We start from the raw sequence: 24,410 nt of genomic DNA on the forward strand, positions 1-24,410 counted from the left end.
GCTTGGGTGGCCTTCCCTGCTTGGACCGTGGGCCTTGAGGTGGCTCCATATTCCAGGGGCCAGAGAAGGCACTGATGGATGTCAGATTATTGGTTCTTCCTTTGTTCATTCACTGATTTATTTATTCATCCATCAACTGTGTATAGACAGCCTGCTCTGCCCTGCTACAGTGGTGGTGGGCACTGGCCATATGTGGCTAAACAAGACCTGGTGCATGCCCACGTGAAGCTCACAGGTGTAGGGTAGAGAGACAAATCAACAGATAGCATGCACTTTGACAGTTGTTGGAGAGATGAGCCCAGGGACGCGAAGGAGAGGTATCTCCTTCAGCCTGGCTGGGTCAGGGAAGGCTTCTCAGAGGAGGAGAACCTGGCCATGCAGACTGGGAGACTGGGGTGGCAAAATATCCAGCATAAGCTGACCAGAGGGCCAGGGCTGTGAGAGCAGGCAGGCTCGGGAACCTCGGTTGTGTGGTATGGCCAGGGGATCGGCTGTGTGGGGGCAGGGGTGCTATGGAGGGAGGAAAGGCTGAGAGTCATGGAAAGCCCTGGATGCCTGTCCAGGCAATGCATTTAGAGTTTCTGCTGAAAGCAAAGGGTATGAGGGAGAATTCAGGAAGTTTGAGTGAGAAATGAAAGCACCCGTTCAGGAGCTTCCTAAATATCCCTCTCCCCACCTGCACACCTCTTGGCCTCAACACTCATACCATCCTCTTCTTCCATCTCAGGGGAAACACGTGCCTGTTGCTCTCAAGCCAGTCCTCCTCTGGGCCACAGGGTCTGTCACCTCTCACCTCCTCAGGGCCATTGTGACATCCATCGTCCTCTCTGCTGTATCTTCATTCTTTCCCTTTCTGTCTGTTGGCTTCTTCCTGTTAACATTTATACACATCAGCACAGCTGCCCTTGACTCCTGGCGTCACATCTCACTCCCTCCTGTCCCTTCTCCAGCCCACAGCCAGGGCACCCTTTCTGAGCTGCAAACCTTCCTGGCTGCCCACTGGCAGTGGGGTGAAGATACAGCCCCTCAGCCCTTCACAGCCTGGCCCCTCCTTTCCTCTGTGGCCTTATTGCCACCCCTTCCCCACGTGAACTCCGCCCAGCCTCACCGAATTATTTCCAGCTCCCTGGTGATGTTTTGCTTTGTGCTTTCTCACTATTTGCTGTCTTTGCCTTTTCACTCCTTCTCCTGGCTGAGTCACCTCACCCCTCAGCTTGGATGTGCTTTCCTTTGGGAAGCTGTTTGTTCTTTCGCTAGACTCTGTGGGGTATCCCTTCTGTGCCCCTGTGCCACGAGCACTGTTGCTTACCTTTTGCTCATGTTGGGCAGTCCATTCCTCGGGGTGAGGGATCGTGGTTTGTTCCTTGTAGTCACAAGCCTGCCACGTGGTTTGTGCTCACACATTATTTTATTTTTTTAATTTTAATTTTTGTGGGTACGTAGTAGGTGCATATGTTGGTGGGGTACAGGAGATGTTTTTACAAATTATTTTTGAATGGTTGATTCTAGAGAAGTGACAGTCTGGGTTCTGGGGATGCCAAAACATCTCCCCCAAATGCACAGTTGTAAAACCAAATGCCTCCTTTGCTGACATATAGCAAGTTTTATTTCTTCTTGTGCTGTCATCATGGAGGAAGATCATATGAAAAGTCAGCATTACTCCTCCACCTGGCCAACCACAGACACATATGTGGTCCTGAGTAGTAAGTGGGTGAAATGTGTAAAATACACTTATTCTGAAATGTTGCAGTTCTCTATGCAACAAAATAATTTTCTAAATGCCATCTTGTTACTCAGCTGCTGTTTGATATAGAACTGTAAATCTAAACTTAAATTATGTGGATGATGGAAAGTTGAGTCCAAGGTTTAGGAAGCCTTTCATAGTCTCAGCTATACTCTGTGTAGTCGCTCAGAAATCAGGGGTCAGGAGCCTGTTCATTTGACATATGGCTGACTTTCAGGTGTTCATGTAGAGGTACAGAGGGATTAGGGACCAGCCCAAAGTCACAGAGCATAGGAGAGAGATGCTTCTGACTCTCTGGGTCTTGTGTGCTCTTTTCACCGAGTCATGGAAGTTAGAAGCAGTGCTTCCTGCTAAAATGAATAGTGCAAGCTATCCCCGTGCTTCAGTGGGATGATCAGTTTCTACATACACTTTTGATGCCCAGTATCTGATTTCCGAGGATTATAGCCATGAACTCTCCAGGGACCCCTCCCTTGTCCTGTATAGCTATCCCACTCAACACTGTTTCTGACACGGGGTCTCTCTGCTTGGACACAAACTGTGACAGGAAACCTACTGTCATGCAAGGCAGCCTGTTCCATGAGTGGACAGTTTTAACTGTTATATTTTGTTAAAGGGGTTATAATATTTAGAAATTTTACTGTTTCAGAGGTTGTCTGTGAATCTCTCCCCTTTGCATTCATTAACAGTGTTTTATGCAACTTATTTCTTGATTGTTTGGGAACTTTATGGAGATCCGTTAATATTCTAAGGGATTGTAGAAATTGGTGATTTTATAGTCTACTACTTAGCAGTTGACAACAGTGCCAAAAGAAATGTTCCTACTGTATTTTGTTTGGTTAACCTGGTTAGAAATTATCTGGACATTAAGAAGGCTGAAGTGAGGGATCGTATAAAGAACATTGGAAAATAATATCTGAGCATGGCTACTGCATCTTTACGTTCCATACAGACACTCGTTTATTCTATCACCCATCTGTCCATTCATTCATTCATTCATCCCACAAATATTCTTTGAGCACCTGAAGTGAGGGGAGCCTCCATCAGGTGCTGAGGTGCTCCCAACAGCAGTGTAAGGTGGGTTGCTGCCCTCTGGAATCTAGGCCGAGAAAAGGCAGTGACCATTTTAATAGAAATAATTTTTTGTGCCAGGTTTTGAATGTAGCGCCTCTCTGAGGGACTCCATTCTCTTTTTTTAGCATCACCTGAAAAAGCTGGAAGGCCGCCGCCTGGATTACGATTATAAAAAGAAGCGAGTAGGTAAGATACCAGACGAAGAAGTCAGACAAGCGGTAGAAAAATTTGAAGAGTCAAAGGAGTTGGCTGAAAGAAGCATGTTTAACTTTTTAGAAAATGATGTAAGTATTTAAACCAAATAGGAGATTTTAATGTAAATGAATGAAACATTGAATATATGACTATGATTAACATGTTGAAAAACTCTAAAGCAGGAGTGTCCAATCTTTTGGCTTCCCTGGGCCACACATAAAATACACTAATACTAACAATAGCTGATGAGCTTAAAAAAAAAAAACTCATAATTTTTTTTTTTTTTGAGACAGAGTCTCGCTCTGTCACCAGGCTGGAGTGCAGTGGCACCATCTTGGCTCACTACAACCTCCATCTCCTTGGTTCGAGTGATTCTCATGTCTCAGCCTTCTGAGTAGCTGGGATTACAGCCACGCACCACCACACCTAGCTAATTTTTGTATTTTTAGTAGAGATAGGGTTTCACCATGTTGGCCAGGAGGGTCTCGGTCTCCTGACCTCGTGATCCGCCCGTCTGGGCCTCTCAAAGTGCTGGGATTAAAGGTGAGCCACCACCCCCGTCCAATCTCATAATGTTTTAAGAAAGTTTATGTATTTGTGTTGGGCCACATTCAAAGCCATCCTGGGCCACATGCGGCTTGTGGGCCACAGGTTGGACAAACTTGCTCTAAAGCCTTAGTTGTTAAGCAAGTTTCTAGAGTTTTCTTCTATCTCCTGCCTCAGAGATTGATTGCTTCAGACATCTGGCAAGCCCTGACTCACATCTTTTTTTGGAGACAGGGTCTAACTCTGTTGCCCAGGCTGGAGTGCAGTGGCACGATTGTGACTCACTGCAGCCTCAACCTCCCAGGCTCAAGCGATCTTCCCACCTCAGCCTCCTGGATAGCTGGGACCACAGGCATGCCACCAAACCCGGATAATTTTTTGTCAAGATGGGGGTTTCACCATGTTGCCAAGGCTGGTCATGAACTCTTGGGCTCAAGCCATCTACCTGCCTCAGCCTCCCAAAGTGCTGGGATTACAGGTGTGAGCCACCACACCCAGCCCCTGACTCAATATCTTAAATCTTGAGGAGTCCTGTTTATCCCAGGATTGCTTCAGAGGTTGTCTCTGAAGATTGCTAAGTAGACTGGCTTTTGTATGTGAGGCCATAGCATTTGTGGTTTCACAGGAGAATGGAAAGTCCAGGTCATGTGGTAATTTGCCATTTTGCTAAGACTGAAAAGTACTTGGCAAGGCAGACGGTTAAGGGCGAGCAGCTCTCTTAGCTGGGGGACGGAGAGCTGCTGTCATCCCCCAGCTCTCTGGCGCCTTTACCTGTCATAGCCCACATTCAGGACACAAAAGCATGACCTGAATTTTTCAGCTGTTCCATAGTGGTGCTTGTAGGCTCGGGAATTGTGAAGGTCTCAGATCTTATCCCTCAGAAGTGCCGATCTTCTATTGTACTGTGGTTTGTGCCATTTGCTTTGATTTGATTTGTCCAAGTAAAGTCAAATGAAATGGAATTAAGGAGGACGGTGACTCCTGACCAGACAACACGCAGCTGGGGGTGGCCTCCCTGCTGGGCCTTGGATTTAAGGGGCCATTGGCACTTTGACTGCCTGAGTGGAAGAGGTGTTAGCCACCTGCCTCCCTCCTGAGCCCCTGCCCTCAGCCTGGCTTCAGCGATGCCAGGAGCTGTTTCAGCCCCAGCATTAGTATGGGACCTAATTGTTAAGTTTTTAAACCTGTGGGAACAAGTCAGGAGGTTTATTTATCCTCAAGACCATGTTGTACTTACAACAGTTTATTTAAAGGTACACTGAGGTCTTACATCTTTTGAGTCAAGTCAAAATGCATTGAGCACCTTTTATTTACCATGGTGATGTGCGGAGGAATTATGTCCAATACTGACAAGACATTCATCCCAGAGAATCTATTCTCCCAACTGGAAATGCCAATTTGAAATTTCCCATGCCTATTAAACCACTGAGGCCTGAAAAGTACACTCTACTGTGTTTCTTTTTTTTTTTTTTTTTCTTTTTTGAGACGGAATCTCGCTCTGTCGCCCAGGCTGGAGTGCAGTGGCGCAATCTCGGCTCACTGCAAGCTCCGCCTCCCGGGTTCACGCCATTCTCCTGCCTCAGCCTCTCCAAGTAGCTGGGACTACAGGCACCCACTACCACGCCCGGCTAATTTTTTTGTATTTTTAGTAGAGACGGGGTTTCACCGTGGTCTTGATCTCCTGACCTCGTGATCCGCCCGCCTCGGCCTCCCAAAGTGCTGGGATTACAAGCGTGAGCCACCGCGCCCGGCCTACTGTGTTTCTTAATTATTTTATTTTTTTACATTTTTTTGGGGAAATAGGAGGAGGTGTGACAGTTTGGTATCTCTGTTTTTCTTTAAATATATAAATTTCCTCTTGAAATTGTCCCCAAGCAACAGCGATTTTGTTTTGTTTCAGATTGCTGTATTGTTTTGAAGTCTTTAGAAAATGTATTTGAAGTGTGACATGTATCAGATACTCCTTGTGGGGCCATATGGAATGTTGCCCTGCTGGCTCTAGGCCCATTCATGGCTTAAACTCTGAGATTGTGTCTTGTGTGTCAGATGTGCCGTCTGACCCATTTGTTCCATTCATTACCTTCATGTGAGAACCACAATGATGGGTTTTTGCGAAGTGCTCCGTGAGGGAAGCCTGTCTCAGCCACGCCAGCCTTAGCGGTTGACCCAAGAGACCTCAGTTTTCCCCCTCAGTATCAGTCAAAAGTCAAAAAGGATCCCTTCATTATAAAAGCTCAATCATTTGTCCATGTTTTGACAGTGACACGTATTCTGCCTGTCACAAATGGGTTAAGCCTTCCCACCCTGCCCCAGCAGAAGTAAGAGCTGGTTCCTAGCCCAAGCTCCGCAGGGGCCCTGGTGCTGGCCTTGCTCGGGCCTGGTTGCAGTGTTTCCTCCAAGGCTTCCTGTGGGAAATTGACCTGCAGGTGAGTGGAGGTTTCCCCTGTTCAGCTCTGGGGAGTCGGGGCTGCTCCCTCAGCCTGGATCCTGGGATCTTCACCTTCACAAGGAGGGGTTGTCTGGCTTCTACTTCTGCCATTGAGGTGGGAGAAGACCAGTGTTATGAAACGGAGATGGGCCGCCCAGGCTGCCCAGGAACTAGGCTCTTCCCTTCCTCCCTCCGTCTTCCTTCCTGCCATCTGTAGCTGCAGTGGCTACTAGGTGTGCCCTGGCTGCTGGTTCTTGCGGTAGTGGTGGTGATAGTGATAATGATAAAGACAGTGGTGATAATGATGATGACAATGACAAGAGCTACCATTCACTGACACCGCATGATAAAGAAGCTAAGGGGGTGCTGTTGATGGTCCCTGTCATGGTGCACGTGCGTTTGCCTTTTTTCCTACCCAGGTTTATAGCTGAGGAGACTCAGAGGTGATTGTGTAGCCTTCAGAAGCCCATCTTACTCTCTTCTTGGGGTCAACAGCAGTTAGATCAGAGGGCACCACCTCATCCTTTTCCATGTCAGTGTGTCTGTGCCGTAGCCAGGTGGTCTGACATCCTCTCCTGTTGACCAGACAAGGTAGAGAAAAATCTCCTGCTAGTCACTCCTTGGACCTGACATGCCAATGCCGATACTGCCTGGTGCTTGGGGATAAACAGAGAATGTGACTAGTTGGGAGAAAGACAAAATGCCAATACATGGTGGATGGGGCATACATTAAACCCTTGGCCCTGTGTTTGGCCCATCTCCAACAACCAGGCCAGAGCTGGTGGCCCTGTAGCCCATGGGACTCTGGCTTCCTGCTCCCTCTGAGTCAAAACCCGCACGTCCAACCTTGGTCACTCAACCTCTTGTTGCCATGTTGCTTCCTTTCCTGGTGGGGAAGTCCTGCATGAGGAGCTGTGCTTCAGGATGGCTGGGGAGGGGTGGATTTCCTGGCAGAAACTAAAGATGGCTGGGACCTATTCTAATCGCTATGTCAAACACAGTGGATCTTCGGGTGCTGCTGCCTGATGGATTGGATGGTGTTTCTACCTGATCTGGTACCTGCTGGAGACAAGGTGCACAAACTGTCAAATGAGTGGCTGCAAGGGAAGCCTGGTGGCAGGCAGCAGAGGCCCTGACACTTCCTCCAGACACAAGTAGGACGTGCTTCTGTTACGGTGGTGGGAAGTTTGGGGATGTCAGTCACAGCCATTCACCCTTTGGGTTCTGACCAATGGAGGAAGTGACAAAAAAGCTGGATTGGAATCAAGGGACATCTCTTTAACTGATGAGAATGCTTGAAAATTGTAATATACAGACCTCCTGGCCAACTGTGCTGAAGGACATGGCCTGGGCCTAAAGTCTTGTTGGCACTTTCTCCTCCTTGCACCTTCGGTGGATGACAGCCAGCTCTAGGGGAGAGCCAACCTGTCTCACCACCCAGACACAGCCTGAGATGCTGAAGCTGGGTGAGTGGGAGCCTTGCTGGCCTCAACCCTGCAGAGCCAGTGACTGAGGCAGAGCAACCCATCCTACTAACTAGGGAGCACCCCCAGCCTCATCCACAAGAGGAGGAAGAGGAGGGCCTGGCGAGAGGACCTAGAAGCATTTGTTCCAAAGAGAAAGTGAATAAGCAGAGAAGCAAATGAAGGGAAATCCTCTGAGATGGGTGTGCTTGGTGCTGTGGTGCTACCTGTCCATCTCTGTTTGGCACTGACAATTCAAAGACCAAAATCTCACCCTGGGGGAAGAGCTGATGCCTTCTCCAGCCCTCATGTCTCATCATTCTGGCTAAGACACAATAAAAGCTTCACCGGGGAATGCCTCAAAAGAAACTGTTTGCCAAAGCTCTGACTGATGTGAGGAGAACCCTGACTGGAGTTAACAGACTTGGTCTTTCCTGGGTCTCCAGATGTAATACTTCCTAGGGTTTTCTGGCCAACAGGCCATTTGCAGGGATTTCCAGGGTGTGGTTGTTCATCTGTCCTCACCTCTGCATTCTCCCAACTGAGAAACAAACCGGGGGAGCCACACGAGATCACACATCAGCCGCTTGCTCAGCGAGCAGGGCTCTCTAGAAAGCCATGTTGGAAGGGGCAGCTTGGGCCTGGGCCCACAGTAGAAATCCAATGAGCTATTCCTGGCCTGAAATCTAGACCTTGGAGCCCCTGCAGAGACAGCGGGTGCAGAGACCACAAAGCCAGATGACACATGATCTTGTGGCCACTTCACAAACCCACTTTCTTGAGAAATCCAGAGCCCAGAGCCAGGCTGCTACTGCCTTTCCTTGCAGTGTCTAGATACCCTGGTTATTAGGGCCAAGTGGGTGCCACTCCCGCAATCTCACTCGTTAGATGAATCACCAAAGGAAGGAGAGGTAGAGAGACATGACGTGCTCACTCTAACATTCCTAAGCACAGGTTTTATCTATTTTCTCATCTATTTTTGGCAGAACTGGGAATGGGAGAATGAAGAAGAGTCTCCTTCGGCCCCACACCGTAGCCTTTGGTTGTCTTGTGAGTGGGAGCTGGGTTGGAGACATTGACCATCTCTTCACATCTTGCCTGAGGCTGAGCAGCGTCGTTATTCTATAGGCAGTGATGCAAGCCAGGAGGTGTTTTGGTTCTCCAACTTTCCAGGGATCCAAGAGGGGCAGTCCCATGACCGATTTCTCGCCAGGCCAAGGCAGGGTCCTGAGAAGTACCCAGGGCAGCCCTCCTGTTGAAGGAAAGTGTGGGAAAGTCAGCAGACTGGTTACCAGCTTTCATTGCCGTATCTTGGGAACACTGTATCACCCATAGGCTTGTTAACACACTGTCACCTCTTCTGTCTTTGCAGAGAAGTTTATTCCTCACAGCTTACTATTAGCAAATGTAGGTCTTTGACATTAGCAGAAATCAGAGATATTCCATAGAAGGTGCCTATTTCAGTCCAGTGAGTCCAGGCACCGGCAGTACTGGCTCTCTTGGTATACATTCCCCAGCTACGGGATCCTCCCTCCATACATGGGTTCCCAAGACCAGTGGAATTACTAGATTCCAGATTCCTGGGGTCTTTCCATTGGTCTAGAGTAGCATTTTCCAAAATCCGTTCCATGGGATGTTAGTGTGTTTTGCATTAATAATGTCTCTGTGGTCAAATAAGTTTGGGAAACCCTGGGTTAAATAAAACTAAAAAGTTTCTTTATCACAAGACTTTTCAGTCTTTATTTGATAGTATGAAAGATTAATCTCTAAGCGGTTCCTAAGAGAAAATACAGTTGGCAGTTTACCAAACTTATTGGACCACAGAATTCCGTCACGTTATTATATTATTACTAATGTTTCAGGGACTGTAATGTGTGGAATAAGATGCATTAGGAAGTACTGGACTTGTAGAAAGCATACCCAGCAAGGCGTGAGATACCTGAATTCTGTTTCTGATTTTGCTTCTGCTAAGCCTGTGGGAAAATCATTTCACCTGACTGGTATCAGGCAAATTAACAACTGCATTTGAGAAATTCTTTAGAAGGATAAAGTGGAGAATAAAAGTGTAAGGGATTATTATCCATGTTATTAATTTAATTGCCTTACTCAAACTTTCTCAGAAACTCTGAATAAAGGCTTTTGCCCCATTGGAAAAGGCATCTGTTTATGACCAAGACTGCAAAGTTCATGAGAAATTTTCCATAGCTTCTCTGAGGAATCCAAAAAGAGTAGAGATCTTTGATATGATAGAGCAAGAAATTACTGGTATTATTACACTGTAAATTGAAGATGACCTCTATGGGAAATGTGCCATTTCAGTTGTGAAAGAGAATGGCTTGTCGTCTTTTGAAGATGTACACTTCTTTATTTATGCATGCCAAACACACTTGCAGACCCCAGGAGTCTGGACAGGCATCAGCTACTCACATCACAGTTCTCTCTCTGTCCTCGCCATGGGCTTCAGGGTGTGCTACTCTCTACTTACTCACCCGGCTGCTCACCAAGTCCCCTGGTAAGGGATTGCTAAAGAGTCAGAGGAGGAGGGTTCCCAGCCCTGCTCCTTCTAGGCACCCCAGTTTCCATAGTCCTCTTGCAGAGTTGGCCTAAGACAGCCTTTGTTACAATACGTAGTCCTTTGAGCCGTTCTTCCTTTGGGTACAGCTTAAGCCCTTTGCAGTTGGCCCACAAGGCCAGGCTAATAGCTCAGATCTTATGCACGTGTCCCTGGGGTTTCCACAACTCCTAGAAACTTCTAGTATCCTTAATCCATTGTAGTTGGGGACATCTATTCTCTGTTTCCATCCCCAGGACTAAGGTGTTCCCAACGGCCATATATGCTGCTAATCATCCATTAGTTTCCAGCTAAAGAGAGGTTTGGAATGAAATGCATCCACAGGTGACACACGTGTCACTTGTAGATTGTGTATTGTGTATAGTCTGCCATGGGAAATAAATTGAGTTAATTCCTGTTTTGGGGTTATCCCTCAGAAGAAGGTGAGGAGCCCTGGGATACAGCCAAACCAACAATGAAGTCCCCAGGCCCAGCCACGATGGGCCCATTACCCCCTGAGCTTGGTTCCTATGCGTCTCCAGGCAACAACTCCCATCACCATGAATGGGGGACCCTGGGCAGCACTAATCTCATTGTAGGTTTTTGCATAGTTTGAAGATGGGCTAAAGCAGTTCTGTATCAGTTTCCTATTGGGGCCATAACAAATGACCACAAACTGTAGCTTAAAGCAACACACATTTATTGTCTTCCAGCCTAGAGTCCTAAAATCAAGGTGTGGGTAGGGCCACGTTTGTTCTGGAGGCTCTAGAGGAAGAAGCTGCTTCTTAGCCTTTTCCAGCTTCCACAGGCCACCTGCATTTCTTGGCTCGTTCTTCGCTTCCTCCCTCTTCACAGCCAGCGGCACAGCATCTTCACATATCTCATTCTGACCTCTGCTTCCATTGTCACATCTTCTCTGACCTTGGCACTCCTGTCTCACTCTTAAAGGACCTCATGATTATCTTGAGCCATTCAGACATTCCAAAATAATCTCTTCATGTTAAGATCCTTAACTCAATCGTAACCGCAAAGTCCCTTTTGCTATGTAAAGTAACATATTTGCAGGTTTGGGGAATTAAGATTTGGACATCTTTGCAGATTCCGTGATTCTGTCTACCTCAGGCGCCCTCTGGTTTTATGGTTCTATATGTCTCCCAAGTAGCTTCACAGCCCTCACTTCACACATTTGTCAACCACCGAGGCCTGTGCCTCCTTGACCTCTAACCTACATGGAAGTTTACTTGCATTATGAGTTTCTCACTTCAAACATCAGCTGAGTGTGAGCCCATCTGTAGGAGCTAGAGTGCTTCACTTTCAGAAAAGGGAGTGGATTCTCTGGAAATCCAGTTCCTTGGCGTATATCATGTGAACATTTTCATGGGTGAGGTCACACTTTGCTTTCAAGATGGCACCAGCACAGTGTCAGCCCAGGTCTCAACCCGGAAGTGGAATTAAGCCTTTCTTCCCATCCCAGGTGACTTTCTCTGATTCAACAGATGGACTGCTAAAATTCCAACAACGGAAGAAATGTTTTACCTTTTGGTCAGGTTTTGGCTCTTGCTAGGCCTGAGTTTGTTGCTTTATCTTGGTTCTGCTTGTCTAGGTATTTATTTCTAATCATGGTTCAGGAAGCTGAATCTACCTGTGTTGGTCCCCATGGTCCCCAGCACACAGCTCAATGCTCATGACCTGGGGGACAGCTGGAAGTTTCCATTTTCTGAAATCAAGAGGAAAGTAATCTATCGTAGCACACCTGGTTCTCACTGTCAACAAGAGACTTACAGCCTAGTAGCCAGCCCTTCAGGACTTGTACTGAGCACCTACTAGGTGCAGGCATTGGGCAATGCTGCCATTGTTTCCCAAGGTTTAAGGGTTTTCAGGATTCATTTCCTTCCCAAAGTCAGCCACCCAATGAGCAGTTACGAATGCATCTCTAGATTACATCACCTTGTGTTTTAGCCACGACAGAGAGGATAGCTGGTAATCCCCTTGCCCCCTTCCCATTCCCCAACCCCAAATATGTTTCAAGAAATATTCATTTAGCTATCTTTCACTATTTCTTTAAAAATAAATTATAAAATGCAAGCATTTTTTAAAGTGGCTAATAAGACAGGACAAATAAATTTTACTAAAGGCAGAGAGGCATGGCATAGATTTTACCAAGCACACCACTCTAGCACTGTAAGGAAGAAAAATTGTTTCTGTAAAAAATTCTACTGTGATTGTGCTAGGCCATGGCCCTGGACTTATTTAAAAGTACGTGTAAAAGCCAAAGAGATGAAATTTAAGAAATCCTTAGGATTTGGTAGGGGCCAGGCTGTCTTTGTTTTGTTTATTGGGTTTTTGGAAATTTAAGGCTAGGCTTGTTGCTTTTCCAGCCACAGAGCATGGTAAAGTAAATGAAACCCGACAGGATTTCATTGTTCGGATGCTGATCACAGCTTGGCACACATGGAATTCCATGTGTATCTTACATGCATGTTGAGCCTGTGTTTAAAATAGTATAAATGAGTAAGAAAAATTTAAGTACAGGCAACTAAAGAATGATTTGCAACTACAAATGAAAGTAGCTTGGATCTTTGAAGGCTGACAAGTCCACGGTTGGTTAGGCAGGGTGAGATTGTATAAATGAATCAGCAGGCAGACTTTGCCCTAAAGCTGAGTACAAAATGAAGTATGAACATGATGCATAGGCTTTGGGGAAGCCTGGGAAGTGTAGGATTGATTTTGATTTGTGTCTTTGTCCAGCTCTAGAGTTGACTGGATTCTTGCTGGGGGAGGCCAATCACCTCAACCCTCTGGAGCTTGCCTCTGGGGCTTTCAGAAATAAGCTTAATTAATCTCTTTCCTGTAGCAGCCCCTCAGACGTGGGGGAGCAGGAAAGCTCTCAGGCCTTCCTTAGATTGCTCTTCCTCAAATTATACAGCCCCATATCATCCAGGTTTTTCTTATAAGACACAGCTTTAAAAAATTCATTGTAAGTTAGTCATTAATTTCATGAATGTCTTGATTTGTGGGAAACAGAGATGCCAGTGTCTTTATAGTTCATTCCCTGTAGCTCTATGTTTCAGGGAAAATATGTTGAGTGGATAGCAACAAAACGCATATAGGGGACAGGGAAATCTTTGCCCCCGTTCGCATGTTGCTCCCTGGCCCCCTTTCTTATCTGTTTCATTTACAGTTCTTAACTGTTTAATTTACTTAATGTCTTGATTTGGCTTAGCTAGAAAGTGAGTGTAGAGACACTTGACTAAGTAGGCAGTTCCTTTGCTAAATATTGGCTTCATTTATAACTGGAAGAGCTTTATCTCTCTGTTTTCAGATCCATGAGCTTTATAGCATAGAAAATCTCCTGAGAAAAATCATCATCTAATTGGAAAAACAGGCATTTTATTGAGTTAAATCAAATTCATAATCACAAATAAATTTGAACATGTTTTTCCAGCATTTATAGCTCCATACCATGACCTGTATGATTATTATACAGAGCTCTTAGATGAAATTAAATGAAATGGACCAGAGCCGAGGCAGACACTGGTCTTCCCTGCAAAGCTGGGTCTTTGTTGCTGGTCTCCTCTCTCTGTGGACATTACACAGGCTCTGGCCTCCATGGAATAATTTTCCACTTCTGCTGCAGGTAGAACAAGTCAGCCAGTTGGCTGTGTTCATAGAGGCAGCATTAGACTATCACAAACAGTCCACAGAGATTCTGCAGGAGCTGCAGAGCAAGCTACACATGCGGTAAGCACCTCCACGTTTCTTACAAGCCAAGGGCTGCGGAGGTAACATCTATTGAAATCCATCTGTCTGTCTCTGCATCTCTCCATCTTTCCCTTCCCCCGCCTCATTCTGTTTTGAATTTTCTTTCACTGGCTTTCATGGTTGGATGTGGGATGGGACTGAGATAATAAGTACTGGCTTTGGCCGGTAGGATAGAACTGGGAAAAGGGACCTGGCAGCTTTTCTCCTTTTTCTTTTCATTAAATCCCTTTTTTTTGTGACCTGTGTTTAGGGCAACTAACAAAAGTTGCTCTCCCACCTGGGACATCAACCCCTACAGAACTACCCTGGCTTCATTGCTGATTTGATGAGAGTTTAGCTCCCCATTCACAGAGGGATGGAAAACATCCAGAGCTATGGAAAAAAGTGAGATGCTGTATGGAAAATATGTAAATATCTGTAAAAAAAAAAAAAAAAAGATAATGTTTTCACTTCACCAGTATGAATTTCAGGATATGTTCATAATATTGACTGGTATTGAAATAGTCAAAATATTGAAAAATTTCAGGCTGTGTTCATAATATTGACAGGTATTGAAAGAGTCAAAAGTATCTTCTGAACAGTCAAAGAAAGGTTTCTGTGTTCCTTGTGAATTTAATCATAGATGTAGTCTATACTTTTCTGAAAATTAGTAATATTATATATAGTCTGCATGGCAACCCTATTTATTAAAATATTGGGTTAAAATACCCTTTTTAAATTAGGGTTGATAACAGAAAATTGTTTTACACAGGATTATGGTAATGCATAAATTTGGAGGGATTTTTACTTAAATCAATGACATAGTTACATAGGGAAGACAAAGATGTATTCAGTCCCTGAAGCATCCACTTCTGCAGACAGATAGTTTACCTGTTACTGACAGGAGTATATTTTCATAATTCTATTGTAATCTATAAGAGTAGAGTGAGGGAGAAGGCAGCTCCCATCACTGGATACTGACCACGTCCCAGGCACTTGCTGGATGCCTCAGAGACTTGATGAAGAAAATTAGTCTTTTGTTTTGTTTTGTTCTGAGATGGAGTCGTGCTCTGTTGCCCAGGCTGGAGTGCAGTGGCGCGATCTTGGCTCACCATAACCTCTGCTCACTGCAACCTCCGCCTTCTGGTTTCAAGAGATTCTCCTGCATAAGCCTCCTGAGTAGCTGGGATTACAGGCACCCACCACCATGCCTGGCTAATTTTTGTATTTTTCGTAGAGATGGGGTTTCACTATGTTGGCCAGGCTGGTCTCGAACTCCTGACCTCAGGTGAGCACCTTGGCCTCCCAAAGTGCTGGGATTACAGGCATGAGCCACCATGGCTGGCCCAATTAGTCTTCTTCAAGATGAATTTCACTCACAAGCTCAAATAGAGAGTTGAAAAACTACATTTGTGATATCACCTCCATCACTTCGGGCTACTCAGGAGTCAGTGTGTAAAAATCATCCCTTTCATGACCACTGGCTGTAACCTAAGTTCCTATGCTCAACAAGGCAGAGAGAATGTGTGTTTGGAAAGCTTTCAACATCAGATGTCTGGCTCATCTTACGATGTGTCTTACAGAATATCAGCTGCATCCAGTGTCCCCAGACGAGAATACAAGCCAAGGCCTGTGAAAAGGAGTTCTAGTGAGCTCAATGGAGTGTCCACCACCTCTGTAGCGAAGACGACAGGTAAGTTGACCATTCTAATATGCTAAGTGTGCCTTTAGTAAAGCACTTCTAGAAAGACTTATTTACTGCTTGTTTCTGGGTCAGTGAATACACACAGACCCTGGATATCTTTCTTTGGTTGTTTGGTATATTCCCTTTTCCCCTAAATGTGCCCTTTTTTTCTGTTCCTTGGGGAAGAATTCTATCACTTATATAATGTGGCATTTAGAACCTTGGTCATAGAACCATTATGGCTGCATCATCCTTTATGTTTTTAACTCTTTGAAAATATTTTCTTTATTTTTAAGTGAAATTAGCATTTTTGAGCAACTGCTATATGCTAGATACTATCTTAAGTGCTGCATCATTATTTTTTATTACACAAGTGATGCAAATGTGTCTTTTAGTAAAATAATCAAACAGAAAAAAATTGGTAAAATAAACAGAAAAAAAATTTAATGGTATAAGTCATTCTATAGTCTCTTGTGATCACCCACACCATCCCAGTTCACTTCACACTGTTAAAAATTTGGTATAACTATTATATCTATTGATGTACATAGATATACACATAAACAGCGTTTTGGATTTTTTTCTGTTTTTTATTTTTTTCTTTTTTGAGCTAAGGTCTTGCTCTGTCACCCAGGCTGTAGTGCAATGGCACGAACATGGCTTGGTGCAGCCTTGACCTCCTGGGCTCAAGCAGTCCTCCTGCCTCAGCCTCCCATGTAGCTGGAACTACAGGCGTATGTGACCCTGCCAGGCTAATTTTTTTATTTTTTGTAGAGACAAGGTCTCACTTTGTTGCCCAGGCTGGTCTGCAACTCCTGGGCTCAAGCAATCCTTCTGCCTCGGCCTTCTGAAGCGCTGGGATTATAGGCATGAGCCACTGTACCCAGCCTTTTTTCTGTTTTTTAAATGCGAGATTATACTAGGCATATTGTTTGGCAGTTTGCTTTTTAAAATGTATCACTGTTTCTTGGAGTTGTCATGCATATAGGTCTATCCCACTGTTTTAACAGCTTCATAGTTTTCTATTATACCATTTCCCTATTGGCGGACATTAAGGTTTTTTCCAGTTATTTGCTACAGTGAGTATCCTTTATCCACTGTGCTGGCTATACTACTATTAAAGCATGAACACCTGCTTCCCCACACCCATGCCAGTAGACTTCCATTTCTGCCAAACACTTATGAGAACAAAATGGTATCCAGTCTTAATTTGCATTTTCATGATTATTACTGAGGGTGAACTTTCTTTACTATATTTTAATTTGTATTTCCTTATGTCTGAATTGTCTGTTTATGTCATTTATTTGTGTTTTTTGAGGGTAGTTTGCTTTGTCTTATTGTTTTATAGGAGCTCTTTCCATATGAGGATATTAATAATTTTTTTCCTAGTTTGTCCTTTATCTTTAAACTTTGTTTATGGAGTGCCTTGTCCCTTTGTTGCTTTTGCTGTTGTTTGCTTTGTTTAGTTGTGCTAGTATACAGAAGCTTTTATTTTGATGTAGTCAAATGCATCTATCTTTTGCTTAAGACTTTTACATTTTGTGACCTGTCATGATTACATTTTGTGCCCTGTTGTGAAAAGTCTTCCTATCCCTGAAGTTATTCTTCTACAGTTTTCTACTACTTTGAATAATCTTTTCTTAATATTTAGATCTTTATCATAAGGATTTATTTTTGTAAATGAAAAGAAATTCCCAAACTATCTTTCAGAGTTGTGCTACCATTTCACATCCCCACCAGCAATATATTAGTGATCCGGTTTCTCCACATCCCTGTCAGCATTTGGTGTTGTCACTGTTTTTTATTTTAGCCACTTTGATAGGTGTGTAGTTAATCTTACTGTGGGTCTAATTTTCATTTCCTTAGTGACTAATGATGTTGAGTATCTTTTCATGTGTTTATTTGTCATCTGTGTATCCTCTTTGGTGAAATGGTTCTTCATGTCTTTGGTCCATTTTCTAATTGGATTGTTTACATTTTTACTGTTGAGTCCTGAGAATGCTTGATTTATTCTAAATACAGTTTCTTTCTATATATGTGATTTGCACATATATTCTCTCACTCTGTAGCTTATTTTTTATCCTCTTAATAGGGTCTTTCACAGATCAAAATTTTTAATTCTTATGAAGTCCAATGTATTCATTTTTAGTTTTATAGATTGTGTGAAGTCTAGGAATTCTTTGCCTAGCCCTAAATAATAAATATTTTCTTTTCTTTTCTTTTCTTTTTCTTTTTTTTGAGACAGAGTCTCACTCTGTAGCCCAGGCTGGAGTAAAGTGGTGCAATCTCGGTTCACTGCAACCTCCGCCTCCCAGGTTCAAGCGATTCTCCTGCCTCAGCCTCCTGAGTAGCTGGGACTACAGGCGCACACCACAATGCCCGGCTAATTTTTGTATTTTTAGTAGAGACAGGGTTTCGCTATGTTGGCCAAGCTGGTCTTGAACTCCTGACCTCAAATGATCTGGCTGCCTCAGCCTCCCAAAGTGCTGGGATTACAGGTGTTGAGCTACCACACCCTGCCTCTCCTATGTTTTTTCTTAAGTCATGATCCACTTTGTGTTAATTTTGTATAAATGTGAGACTTAAGTCATTTATTTTGCCTATGGATGTCCAATTGCCTTTTCAAACACACATTGCTCATATAAGCTGCACAGTGTGAATTTTCTTCCAACCCTGTTGCTATCCTTAAAGGTTTTTTTTTTCATTTTAAAACAGAAATTATCAGAGTAATATTTGTCTGTTGTTTAAAAAGAAAATGGTAATATGCATATGTGGTTTTAAAAAGGCAAATGTAGTTACCTCTACTTCTGTGTGAAAACATGGGCAGACCCCCTGAATTTTCTCATTATTAAAACTAAAAATTATCAGAGTATATGTGTATACATTTATTTTATTTTTTTATTTTATTTATTTTTATTTTTTTTGAGACAGAGTCTCGCTCTGTCGCCCAGGCTGGAGTGCAGTGGCGCCATCTCGGCTCACTGCAAGCTCCGCCTCCCGGGTTCAGGCCATTCTCCTGCCTCAGCCTCTCCGAGTAGCTGAGACTACAGGTGCCCGATACCGTGCCCAGCTAATTTTTTGTATTTTTAGTAGGGACAGGCTTTCACCGCGGTCTTGATCTCCTGACCTTGTGATCTGCCTGCCTTGGCCTCCCAAAGTGCTGGGATTACAGGTGTGAGCCACTGCGCCGGGCCATATGTATACACTTTTAAAAAAATATGGTGCAAGCTTTTTCATGAGAAATGGCAGTTTCCCCTTCAACTCCTTTCCCAGTGCTTATTTTCTGCTCTCAAAGGAAACACTTTCAACTCTTTTACATATTTATTTGGTACTTAACTTCATGGTGCTTTTTTTTTTACTATTTCTTTTTTTACTCTGATTCTTCAGTTTTGGATAAATGTATTGATTTCCTGATATGGAAGATAATGGCTTAGCTTCCTAACCCTTGGTCTTCCATAGACTTCTCCCTCCCTTCACCCTTCCAATTTACTTATAATCACTATTTTTGTTAAATAAATATTCATTGTGTAACCATCACTTCCATCATGTGGGACTCTTAAAATGCCCTCCTCCCCTTTTTTCCCTGCTCTTATTTTAAATTGCCTACTTAGGGATGAAAATGTGAGCAGGCTCCATGACTTTTCTGACTACTCTTGGGTCACATAAGTTCTCCAGTCACTTGAATGTGTAAGTGCAGACTCGTGCAGTAGTCAAAATGCTAAGACCCATGTCATGGTCAAAGCTATAATCTTGATTTAAAGTTTGGCTTTCACTCCTCCCCAAGCTCTGGCCTGCTGCCTTGGAAACATTAGTGTCAGGGAAGAGGTTGTATTTGGCTTTTTCTCTTTCCCCATCTACCCGTTCTGTTCTTAAGTCCCCAGAGAATGTATTTTAAGCTCGCTGAGGAATCTTTTAAAAGTCCTTCTCTCTTGATTTGGTGTGAAATGAAAAACACATCCTGCCTCCTTCACACTCTCTCCAAACATTTTTCTAAAAATCCTTTTTAATCTCCATCTTCTGACCTATTCGTGCCATAGATGTAGGCTGGGATTAAAAGTTGTAAAACTGGCTTCCCTCATCTCTTCTGTTTTTGTTTGTTTCCAAATCCTGCATAAGTTGTCTTCTGCACATCAGTTAAAAAAAAAAACGGTTCTGGGGCCTCATCCAAAGCTTCCATTTTTATATCCTCTAACACTTATTTACAATGTCATGAGCACAAAAATAATATTCAGAGCAGTATCACATAGTGTACTATCATTGCATTTCTATTCTTGTACAATTGCTGTTGTCTTGACGACTGTAGCTTTGTAAGTTTTGAGGTCAGGCCCTGTTAGTCCTCTGACTTTGGTCTGCATTTTCAAAGTTGTTTGACTATTCTAGTTACTTTGCATTTTCATGTGAGTTTTAGAGATCAAAGTTTCAATGTTTCAAAAAAATCCTGCTCAGATTTTTATTTGGATTGGGTTGAATCTGTAAGTCAATTTAAGAGGAATTGATAGCTTAACAGTATTGAGTGTTCCAGTCTTGAACACAGTCTATTGTATTTCCCATTTATTTAGGTCTTCTTGAATTCCCCTCAGCAATGTTTCACTATTTTTAGAGTACGTACAGGTCTTTTAATTTTTTTCGTCAATCTCTAAGTATTTTATATCTTTATGCAATTGTAAACAGCGTTTTAATAAAATTTCCATTTCTGAATTTTTGTTTCTAGCATTCATAATATTCCATTGATTTTTGTACATTGATCTTGTATCCTGCCATGTTGCTAAATTTACATCTTAGGTCTAGTAGTTTTTTAATAGATTCCGTAGTTTTTCTACATAGATGTTCATGTCATCTATAAACGAAGACAGTTTTACTCGATATCTGCATGCCTTTGTTTTTCTTGCCTTTTTTCACTTGCTAGAACATGCTGAGTACAAAGGGTTAGAGTGGACATCCTTGCTTTGTCTCTGATTTTAGGGGAGAAGCATTCAGTACTTCATAATTAAGGATGATTTTAGGTGTAGATTTTTCATAGAATTTTTTTTCTTTTTTTTTTGAGACAGGGTCTTGCCCTGTTGCCCAGGCTGGAGTGCGGTGGCGCAGTCACGGCTTGTTGCAACCTCAACCTGCTGGGCTCAAAAGATCCTCCCACATTAGCCTCCCGTGTAGCTGGGACTACAGGCACATACCGCCAAGCCTGGCTAATTTTTGTATCTTTCGTAGAGATGAGGATTCGCCCTGTTGCCTAAGCTGGTCATGAACTTCTGAGCTCAAGCTTTCCGCCTGCTTCGGCCTTCCAAAGTGTTGGGATTATAGGCGTTAGCCACTAGGCCTGGCCTTCATAGATTTTAAAAATCAGATTGAGGGAGTTCCCTTCTAGTCATAAATAGTTCGAAGAGAGTTTTAATGAGAAACAGTCTTTGAATTTTGTCAGATGCCTTTTTTTTGGTATCTGTTGAGATGATCGTTTAATTTTTAGTTTTAGTTTGTTAATATGGTGAATTACATTGTTAGTTAAATCAACCTTGCATCCCTAGGATAAACTCTTTGTAGGAAAGTTTTTTCAAATTAATTTTAAATTTTAGAATAGTTTTAGACTTACAGAAAAGTTGTGACGATAGCACAGGGCATTCCCATATACTCCTCCACTCTTCTATATTAACATTTTATTAGTATGGTACATTTACTATAAATAATGAACATACATTTATATTAACTAAAGTCCATACTTCATTCACATTTCCTTAGTTTTTACCTACTGTGCTTTTTCTGTTCTAGGATCCTATCCAGAATAGCACATTGCGTTTAGTCATCACATCTCTTTCGGCCCCTTTTGCTGTGGCAGCTTCTAAGACTTTCTTTGTTTTTAATGAACTTGACAGTTTTGGGGAGTACTGTTTACATATTTTGTAGAATGTCCCCCAGTTGAGATTTGTCTGATGTCTTTACATGGTTAGACTGGAGTTAAGAGTTTCTGGGAAGAAGATCACAGAGGTAAAGTGCCATTCTCATCCCATCACCTACCATCTCACACCAGTCAGAATGGCTGGTAGTAAAAAGTCAAAAAATCATAGATGCTGGCAAGGCTGCAGAGAAACGAGACAGCTTATACACTGCTGGTGGGAATGTAGATTAGTTCAGCCACTGTGGAAAGAAGTTTGGCAATTTCTCACGCAACTTACAGCAGAACTATCATTTGACCCAGCATTCCCATTACTGCATATATACCCAAATGAATATAAATCATTCTACCATAAAGACACATACACGTGTATGTTCATCGCAGCACTATTCACAATAGCAAAGGCGTGGAATCAAACTGAATGCCCATCAGTGGTAGACTGGACAAAGAAAACATACATATATTCCATGGGCACTACACAGCCATAAAAAAGAATGAGATCATGTCCTTTGCAGCAACATGGATGGAGCTGGAGACCATGATCCTAAGTGAACTAACTCAGGAACAGAAAACCAAATACTGCATGTTCTCACTTGTGAGTGGGAGCTAGACATTGAGTACACGTGGACACAAAGAAGGGAAATAATAGCCAGTGGGGCCTGCTTGAGGGTGGAGGGTGGGAGGAGGGTGAGAATTGAAAAACTACCTATCCTGTACTATGCTGATCACCTGAGTGACGAAATAATCTGCACACGAAATCCCTGTGATACACTGTTTACTCATATAAAAACCCTGTGCATGTACCCCTGAACCTAAAATTAAAAAAAAAAAAAAGAATATGCCCTATCAACAAGATTAATCACTGCTGATACTGATCTTGGTCTGCTGGCTGAGGCAGTATTTGTCAGCTCTCTGTAAAGTTACTCCTTGTTGTTTTTTTTTTTTCCTGCATGAAGGCTTTAAACTATAAATTCAACATCTTTATAGATAGAAGGCAATTGAGGTTATCTGTTTCTTCCTGAGTGAACTTTAGAAGTTTGTGTCTTTCAAGGAATTTATCCCTTTCATCTAAGTTGTCAAATTTATTGCATAAAGTTGTTCACAATATTCTGTTATTATCCTTTTAAGATATTTAGAATTTGTAGTGATTTACTTCTCTCAATCATTTTTGAAATTGGTAATTTTTGTCTTTTTCTTTTCTTAATCATTTTAGCTATAGATTTATCAATTTTGTTGATCTTCTTAAAGAGCCAGCTCTCTGTCTCATTGAGTTTTCTCTGTTGTCATTGAGTCCTTTTGCCTTTTCCAATGTATGTGTTTAGTGCTATCAATTTCCCCCTAAGTACCACTTGAGCACTATCTCATGCATTTTGATATGTTGAGTTTTCCCTTTCATCCTCTTTAAAATTGTTTCTAATTTTACTTTTGATAACCTCTTTAACTCTTGGTTTCTTCTGAAATGTGTTATATCATTTCCACATATGTGGATATTTTTCAGATCTCTTTCTGTTTTAGATATCTATTTAATTCCATTTTTTATCAAATAACATACTTTGTATGAATCATACCCTTTTACATTTTTTGAGACTTGCTTGATGGGCCAGAATATGATCCATCTTGGTAAATGATCTGTGTACACTTGAGAAGAATGTGTATTCTATTCTTACCGGGTAGGGTGTTTTATAAATGTCAATTAGGTCAAATTATTTAATAGTGTTCTTCAAGTCTTCCATATTCTTACTGATTTTTTGGTCTATGTTTTCCTATTAATTTTGTGGCAGAGGGTATTAAATCTCTGATTATAGTTATGGATTTGTCTATTTCTCCTGGCAATTGTATCCAGAAGTATGGGAAGTTGGCTACATTCCCTTCCCTATTCCTCATTCGCACTGACCCTTTTAGTCTGATTACTTGCATTTTTTAAAACTATGGAAAGTGTTTGTTTGTTTGTTTATTTGTTTGTTTGTTTTAAGATATGGGGTTTTGCTGTGTTGCTCAGGCTGGTCTCTAACTCCTGGACTCAACGTTCCTTCCACCTCGGCCTCCAAAGTGCTAGGATTATAGGTGTGAGCCACTGTACCCCAATGATTTTTTTTTTTTTTTTACTGTCTTAAATATCCGTCTCCTCTATTCCCTTTCTTTTTGCCCGTGTAAACAACTACTAGAGGTTGAAACTTTTTGTCCTTCCTCTGTCTCATCTTTTCCTTCTTGCTCTCTGTACCTCTGTTTTTTTATTCTGCCCTCTGAGGACATTTCACCTTCTTACTTTATTCTTTGATCCAGTTATTTATTTAGTATATCTACTGAATTTCTTATTCCAATTGTATTAGTTCTCTATTGATGCTGCAATGAAATACCACAAATTGTGTGGTCTAAAATAACACAATGTATGATCTATTTTATAGTTCTAGAGGTCAGAAGTCCTAAAATCAAGGTGTTCACATTCCAGACAGGGTGGAATCTGTTTTCTTGCCTCTCCTGCCTTCTAGAGACTGCCTGCAGTCCTTGCCTCATTGCCCCTTGCTCCAGCTTCCCAGCTGGTGGCATGACATCTTCAGCTCTCCCTGCCTCCATTGTCAGATCTCCTTCTCTGACTCAGATTCTCCTGCTTCCGCCTTATAAGGACTCTTGTGATTATACTGAGCCTACCCACATAAACCCAGGGTAACCTCCGCATCTCAAAATCTGTAACTTAATCACATCTTCAGATTCCCTTTCGCTGTGTAAAGTAACATAGCTATAGGTTCTGGGGATTAGGAAGTGGACATCTTTGAGGCTATTGCTCTGCCTACCATGATAGTGTTCAAATTTATATTTTTAAAAAATTTTACAAGTAACTAGACCTTTCATATTCCTCTGAGAATATTAATTATACTTTTTATTTTTATATTTATTTAGTTTTATTTTATTATTATTATTATTTATTATTTTTTTTAAGATGGAGTTTCACTCTTGTCACCCAGGCTGGAGTGCAATGGTATGATCTCGGCTCACTGCAACCTCCGTCTCCCGGGTTCAAGCGATTCTCCTGCTTCAGCCTTCTGAGTAATTGGGATTACAGGTGCCTGCCACCACACCTGGCTAATTTTTATATTTT

The 24,410-nt window shown here is 42.6% G+C and overlaps 1 protein-coding gene across 6 annotated transcripts in view; it reads left to right on the plus strand.

Moving 5' to 3' along the window:
- Positions 1 to 24,410, plus strand: part of SH3GL3 (SH3 domain containing GRB2 like 3, endophilin A3) — a 159,855-nt gene that overhangs the window by 114,229 nt on the left and 21,216 nt on the right. For all 6 annotated transcript variants that reach the window (XR_008657624.2, XR_008657625.2, XM_055277431.2 and 3 more), the window contains 3 exons: positions 2,944 to 3,102; positions 13,639 to 13,742; positions 15,326 to 15,435. Coding sequence is in view for 4 of the 6 variants with exons in the window: in XM_055277431.2 (XP_055133406.2) it covers positions 2,944 to 3,102; positions 13,639 to 13,742; positions 15,326 to 15,435 (373 nt within the window). In the remaining 2 variants the exon portion in view is untranslated. The remainder of the gene's footprint in view (positions 1 to 2,943; positions 3,103 to 13,638; positions 13,743 to 15,325; positions 15,436 to 24,410) is intronic.

Source organism: Symphalangus syndactylus, chromosome 5 (assembly GCF_028878055.3).
Source record: "Symphalangus syndactylus isolate Jambi chromosome 5, NHGRI_mSymSyn1-v2.1_pri, whole genome shotgun sequence".
Taxonomy (NCBI): domain Eukaryota; kingdom Metazoa; phylum Chordata; class Mammalia; order Primates; family Hylobatidae; genus Symphalangus; species Symphalangus syndactylus.